The sequence below is a fragment of the Lissotriton vulgaris genome, chromosome 8 (assembly GCF_964263255.1).
Source record: "Lissotriton vulgaris chromosome 8, aLisVul1.2, whole genome shotgun sequence".
In the NCBI taxonomy this organism is placed as follows: Eukaryota; Metazoa; Chordata; class Amphibia; order Caudata; family Salamandridae; genus Lissotriton; species Lissotriton vulgaris.
Window position 1 is genome coordinate 650,635,704 of NC_141696.1, and position 7,680 is coordinate 650,643,383.

A 7,680-nucleotide genomic window follows, 5' to 3' on the forward strand; every position below is an offset into this window, starting at 1 on the left:
GGAGGACACAGGAGCAGCAGGCGGCGGATGCTGTTCAACAGGGCCAGGATCGGGCAGGCGAGGGCTCCTCTGCTGGCCCCAGTAAGTTTTCATTTTAGAGTAGTACCTATTTTTCCTAGCGTTCCTCATTTGAATTTTTTCAAAATTGTCTTTGCTCTTCTTGTAGACTGTATCTAAATTCTTATCCTGCCTCTACTATGACTCCCTGTGGTATTACTAGATTATTCTTATTAGTCTGTCTGTGTAGCTAACTAAGATTGCACGGTTGGCGAAACTCCCATGATTCTAGTCAGCAATAGCTCTATCAACTTAGTGCAGTCCTCTGGGATTGTCCATAATGTCTTTTGAAGTGTTCTATCTGGACTCATGCTTGCAAAAATTGCAAAACCTTTCGCTCAGTCACTCTAGTCTGGAGGACCAAAAAACACAGATTGTATTTAAATTTAAAAGCTTTATTAAAAGTAAACACATTTATTAAAATGAAGTCATAATAAAACTAAACGTTTAACTGATAATGGAAAAGTGGTTAGTGCTGACGATTAATTGAAGACATTTCTTGTGGTCGAGCCGAGCTCTCACCTGGTTTCAACTTGATCTTGTTGTTAGAAGTCCATCTTCTGTCTGTGTGGAGAAAAATGGTGCGTGTTAAAAAATCAGCCTTCATCAGTTGTGCCAAAAAGTGCAGCAAGACAACCTTCCCTGGAAAAAGGGACATTTTTTTTAACTTTAACGTAGACAGTCACAAATTACATTGTTTTCACATGTCTTCATTCCTAGACCAAATACTAGTGACTAGTGAGTGCTTTATTCTAAGATTCTTAAATGTACTTTGTAGGTGGAACATCTGGTGGCGGGGCCAGTGTGGTGGTGGTGCTCGACACGGAGGCGGAGGGCAATTCATCAGGGGAGGAGGCGGCGGCGGCGGCTGTGAGAGTTGAGACGGTGGTGGCGGCCAGAGGTAAGCTCTTATATATTCCTTACTTATTGAGATTGAAGACTAGCTGGGAAGGCAAGAATATGAGATGCATGGCTGGGTGAATGATGAAGCAATGATGGGTGGAAGGACAACAGCCTGGGTGGGTGACACAGAAACTGTATGTGTCCATATACCTGGATCATGCTACTATCTGACTCTTAGATAGCATATGTGTATCTAGAGCAGGGGTACTCATAGTACGGCCCGCGGGCCGGTGGTGGCCCGGCAAGCCTTCCTTGGCGGTGCGCAGACCTTGCAGACAATCACTGCTCCCCCGGCCCCCACAGAGCAGAGGCTTTTTTGTATTTCACCTGTTAGCGCCCCTGCATCTCCACTCTGACAATCACTGCTCCCCCGGCCCCCACAGAGCAGAGTGGAGATGCAAGGCCACAAAGAGGTGAAATAGAACAAAGCCTCTGCTCTGTGGGGCCGGGCAAGCAGTGATTGTCAGGGTGGAGAAGCAGGGGCGCTAAAACAAACAAAGCCTCAATAATATGTTAATGGTCTTTTAAAGACCTGTTAAGTACTTTGGTGTTGTTGTCTGTGTGTGCGCGTTGAGGAAGCGGTCTCAACCCGGGCTGAAGGCTGACACAGATAGACACACACACAGTGAGATGACAGAGGGAGGGCAGGAGGGAGAGAGAGATGGAGGGAGGGCAGGAGGGACAGCAGGAGGGAGAGAGATGTATGTAAATGCTGGGTCTGGTGGCTCAGTGGATGAGGGCATCTGCTGCAGGGACCTGTGTGCAACCTCATGGTCACAAGTTATCGTTTTGCTTTAGCCCCGCCCCCTCTGACTCCGCCCCCACCAGTGCGGCCCTCGGCCCCAAACTACACTGTAAATGTAGCCCCTGAGAGAAAGTTTGTGAGTACCCATGATCTAGAGAGAGTAGATGGTCAGTGGATGAACTAAGTGTAACTTTGAAGAGCATGTAACACTGCACCCGCACGTCCGTTCCAGTGTAGGAAAGGCAAGGAAAAGAACTTTTAATTTTGTCCAAATACTACCATAAATAGTAGCAGTAGTTTGTATTGCAAGCACTGCATAGATCCGGTTATTATGGTGGCCACTCCCTACCTCTCTTAATAAGTTTAGTAGTACTCAGTCATTCATGTGTGGATGTATCACTGCCTGTCACTCAATAAAAAGCAAAGCACCTAAAGTCATCCCATATATAAGCAAAAACATCCCATGTGAAGTGATAGATAATCAGATTATTTATCTTCTTCAATTTTCCATTTCTAGTACTCATTTCCACTGTAGGGTGAAAGTTAAATTAATTAAGCAGTAGCCCTTGAGTTGTAACAGAGTATTCTCAGTGCCACCCGTAATAGAAAAGTAAGAGATTCACCACCTGCATGTACTGGACGGGTACAGTAACGCAACGGCAACGCAAGTCTAGGTCACTCCTCATGGCGTGCGTCTCTTTTTCTCGGGTGCAAGTTTACCGCGCTGGCATTATGCCGGCTTGCAGAAAATAACGTACCAATTTTCCAAAACAAGAGACAAGAAGAAGAATAAGACTGGTGTACTTTCATAGTCGACTCCAATGGAAGTCCACAGTGCTCATAGAATTTGTTCCTTAAACTCCCACTAATGTTAGAGCAAGGATGAAGAAGTGTGAGGTTAGATAGATACTGGCCTCAATAGTTATGTAATGCGCTTGCAAGTTGCTAGTTGTACTGCAGCACACATTTCTGCTGAATGATTGAGTTAATCTTAAAGAGCATTGGTTACAGACTATGTCTTTCTTTCTTCATATAGGTTCTCCTTCCAAACGAACAAGGAGGAAGGAGCTGGCTAGAGCGGCCCGGCAACGGAGAATCGAGGCCACTGTTGCGGAATATCGGCGGCTGGTGGCCCTGGAGGACGAGGAAAGTGTGCGGTCGACAACAACGACAACGTCGTCTGCATCGGCCTCCGTGGCCCCACCGGCTGCCACCCAGCACAGTGGTCCACCGAGACTGAGCCGGGCTGCCAAAGGCAAACGCCACCGCCGAGCAGCAAGGCCAACAGCTGCTTCTCACAGGCCTTGCACCTGCAAGGCAGTGAAGGCACGCCTGCGCCGCACTACCCTGATGGTGTCCCGCCTTCAGCAGGAGCTCGCCTTGCTCCGCGAGGAGCATGATGCCCTGGCCCAAAAAGTTAACAGCATCCACCCATAGTGTCCCTTGCCCCTTTTTTAGAGACTTTTGGGGGGTGGGAATTGGGAGTTGGGTTTTTGGGGACTTTTGAAGGACAATCGTTGGGGTTAGGGAGGGTCTTGCGGGAGATTATTTTGTTAGGGATATAAATATACTTTTTCAAACTTTATCTGAGCATACCTGTTTTTTACTGCTTGCCTGGTGGGTGGGGGTTTAACGTTGACTGTTTTCCTGAAAGTTTAGTTCCATTTTCTTCCTTTAAGTGTAAATGCCCAAATGTTTTCAACACTAAGTGCCTCTCACAGACTAAGTGAAGTGAATCCAAGAGTCCTAGGACTTTAGTAGTACTACCTTCAGTCTCTCGTCTCTCGTACTAATACTCCATTATACCCCCAAACCACCAAACGCTTATCTTACCTGTAATTTGTGTTTGAAAGTAGGGCTAGGCCCAGGGCTGGCTCCACGGGAAACACCGAATAACGTTGGCAATCTTGGTCGGATAAAATTTCCTCATAGCGGTGGTACTAGTGGTGTGACACAGTGGCAGTTGCATGCCTATGAAAAAAAAGAAAATGAAATCTGGTTTGTCCTCCTGAGCAATTCAACGGTACAACTGAGAATATAGCAGGTGACAGAAGTACAGTAGAGCAGTGCCACATTGTAGCCTAACAAATGGTAAAGTATAACTACTAATTCGGTTGAAGTTCTTTCACATTAGCAATGGTTCTTTGTCAAGCAGAGTAAGAATATATCATCGACAACTGTGGAAAGAAAGAATGCGACAGTACAGGGCCTGTGTGGAATTATTGATAACTATATTCAACATAAGGTCTCTGTAGCCAGATACCCGAGAGCCTTGCTGGTCACTATAAATCCATTCACAACAACACTCAATGGGGTTGGTCTGGAAGGTGTCACGTTTACTCCCCGTGATCCAGTCGATGCAAATATGGTTCCACCTCCAAATGTCACCAACACCCAGAAGTGTAAACACAGGGTGTTCGAGGCATTAGGCGAGGGAGAAAAATAACAAACTAAAATAAAAAATGTGGGATGGGTAAAGGTAGGGTCAGCAGGGAAAGGATACCTGTAAGAGAAGACAAGACAGGCATCAGTGAAGTGATGTCCTAACATACAAGGGTACTCTCATATAGTCTCACTAAATAGTCTGCAAGTCTCCCGCCTACTCATGGGAAATGTAGTTTCATAGTACGGTAGGCGCTTAGGGGCTGCGTAACCTGACAGAAGGTATAGTAGATAGAAAAGGAGAAATTGCTTTTTTTCTAGGTGTCCCCTCACTCACCAGGGTTGCCCCTTGGTGACATGCTTCATCATTGGGGCCATCCCAGTCCTCTACGGCCTGGGGCGTGCTGCGACTTGCGAATTACGTAGGAGCACTTACAAATGACTATGTGTGGTGCAGATAGTGGAGTGGACTAAGTGATGTGTTAAGGGATCAATGTAGAAGCCGAGAGAGAGCAAAGAAATGCAGTCACAGTCAGAGAAAAAGGCAAGGGATACTGTATCTATGTGGTTGTAGTGGTCCTGTTGGAAGTGGTAAGTAAGTTGCCCGCAGAAAAAAAATCCTCCTATTAGCGGCACTCCTCCATTGCAGCCGACGCTTCGTCCACCGATGTTGGTCACCAGAAGACACCCTGTCCACTGCCTGCCTGATGCTGAATTGTGGCTCGCTACTGTGAAGCCTGACTCCATCCTTTTTTCCCCATTGCAGAGACTGAAACCCGGCCTGTAATTATTCAACGAAAAACAGGAAGTGATATAATATTACAACACCACTGATAAATAAATATAAGGTATGTAGGCTGTGGAGTGCAAAAAGTCACAATTTGTTTTTCCTAGTAGACAGACAGTACAATGTTTTTGAAAGTGCGTACTCTGAGTCACCTTTTGAAGGATAAATAAGTATGGGCAAATTAATGTAGCGGATCTTGCCCCTCAAGCTAGGTGTACTGTAAACTGTGTTTTAGAACAAAAATAGATCTTCCTAGCAGTGCTCCCACCCAAAAAACGAGGCCTAGCAGAAAACTGGAGACAAAACTTACTTTGAAAGTAAAAGTAGGCCGAAGTACCCTAATTACCCATTACCCCCCGTGGATTGCATTCAAACCACTTGCAAGCAACCAAGCAAAAGTAGCCATAGCCAGCATCGCTCCAAGACTCGAAATCCCCCCCACTCAAACACATGCAATAGAAATACTGCTAACCCTAACGAACCCTAAGTTAAGAATAGTGGCAAAGGCTTTCTTTAACTATGCCAAATCCCCCCTTTCCCACCATGGATTTTCTTCAAATGACTTGCAACCAAAATTACACATTCTCACGAGTGCTCTAAGACCCCAGAACTCAGTTTGAAAAATCTAGAACACCCCGATACACATGCAATCCTGCTGCTAGGGCTAACCCTAACGAACCCTAAGTTACAAAAAGTGCCAAAACTAAAGGCTTTTCCGCGCGGATTTTGTCCCAACCACTTCTACCCGGTATTAGACCTTCCCAGGAATGCCCCAAGACCCGGCAACCCACCCGCCAAGAAGCATAACACCCCCAAACAGGCCAAAAGCAAAATCTCATACTTGCAATATTTCTGGGCCTTCGGTCCAAACGCGCTGCGTAGCTAGGCCATAAGTCGGGGTTGGCACGACGGATTTCCTGAAAAGCAAATGCAATCAAGATTAGAGTGTCCCAGCAGTGCTCCCAGACCACGAAACTCACCCAGAAACACCAGGAAGCCCCCCAAACAGGCCCCCGAAAACGCTACATAGAGCAAAATGTCAGAAATAGCCCAAAAAAAAATCGGCCTGGATTTAGTCCCAACCACTTCTACCCGGTATTAGACCTTCCCAGGAATGCCCCAAGACCCGGCAACCCACCCGCCAAGAAGTATAACACCCCCAAACAGGCCAAAAGCAAACTCTCATACTTGCAATATTTCTGGGCCTTCGGTCCAAACGCGCTGCGTAGCTGGGCCATAAGTCGGGGTTGGCACGACGGATTTCCTGAAAAGCAAATGCAATCAAGATTAGAGTGTCCCAGCAATGCTCCCAGACCACGAAACTCACCCACAAACAGACGGAACCCCCCCTAAGAGCACCTCAAAGGCAAGCAAGTCATCAAAAACACAAAAAATTTTCCGCCTGGGATTTTGTCCAAAACACTTTTATCCGGTATTAGAGCTTCCCAGCAATGGCCCCAGAGCCGTCAACCCAGGAGAAAACGAGTAGAAGACCCCCAAACAGCCAAAGAGCAAAAGTACAAAAATGGGGACTTAGTCAATTTTTCACAAATTTCCCAAATCACTCCGCGCGCGCTCTGCAGCTAGGCCCTAAGTCCCCTCTGCCACCATGGATTTGCTTCAAACCTCTTGCAAAGTAAAGTAGATATAGCCAGCAGTGCTCCCAGACCACGAAACTCACCCAGAAACACCAGGAAGCCCCCCAAACAGGCCCCCGAAAACGCTACATAGAGCAAAATGTCAGAAATAGCCCAAAAAAAAATCGGCCTGGATTTAGTCCCAACCACTTCTACCCGGTATTAGACCTTCCCAGGAATGCCCCAAGACCCGGCAACCCACCCGCCAAGAAGTATAACACCCCCAAACAGGCCAAAAGCAAACTCTCATACTTGCAATATTTCTGGGCCTTCGGTCCAAACGCGCTGCGTAGCTGGGCCATAAGTCGGGGTTGGCACGACGGATTTCCTGAAAAGCAAATGCAATCAAGATTAGAGTGTCCCAGCAATGCTCCCAGACCACGAAACTCACCCACAAACAGACGGAACCCCCCCTAAGAGCACCTCAAAGGCAAGCAAGTCATCAAAAACACAAAAAAATTTCCGCCTGGGATTTGGTCCAAAACACTTTTATCCGGTATTAGAGCTTCCCAGCAATGGCCCCAGAGCCGTCAACCCAGGAGAAAACGAGTAGAAGACCCCCAAACAGCCAAAGAGCAAAAGTACAAAAATGGGGACTTAGTCAATTTTTCACAAATTTCCCAAATCACTCCGCGCGCGCTCTGCAGCTAGGCCCTAAGTCCCCTCTGCCACCATGGATTTGCTTCAAACCTCTTGCAAAGTAAAGTAGATATAGCCAGCAGTGCTCCCAGACCACGAAACTCACCCAGAAACACCAGGAAGCCCCCCAAACAGGCCCCCGAAAACGCTACATAGAGCAAAATGTCAGAAATAGCCCAAAAAAAAATCGGCCTGGATTTAGTCCCAACCACTTCTACCCGGTATTAGACCTTCCCAGGAATGCCCCAAGACCCGGCAACCCACCCGCCAAGAAGTATAACACCCCCAAACAGGCCAAAAGCAAACTCTCATACTTGCAATATTTCTGGGCCTTCGGTCCAAACGCGCTGCGTAGCTAGGCCATAAGTCGGGGTTGGCACGACGGATTTCCTGAAAAGCAAATGCAATCAAGATTAGAGTGTCCCAGCAGTGCTCCCAGACCACGAAACTCACCCGCAAACACCAGGAAGCCCCCCAAACAGGCCCCCGAAAACGCTACATAGAGCAAAATGTCTGAAATAGCCCAAAAA

At 47.1% G+C, this 7,680-nt stretch overlaps 1 protein-coding gene across 1 annotated transcript; it reads left to right on the forward strand.

Moving 5' to 3' along the window:
• Nucleotides 1–822: 822 nt before the first annotated feature.
• On the forward strand, nucleotides 823–3,675 carry LOC147697845 (uncharacterized). The gene is made up of 2 exons (XM_086933362.1): nucleotides 823–958; nucleotides 2,742–3,675. Exons 1-2 carry the CDS (start codon nucleotides 823–825, stop codon nucleotides 3,140–3,142), a joined length of 537 nt encoding a protein of 178 aa, XP_086789488.1. The 3' UTR covers nucleotides 3,143–3,675.
• Nucleotides 3,676–7,680: the final 4,005 nt, after the last annotated feature.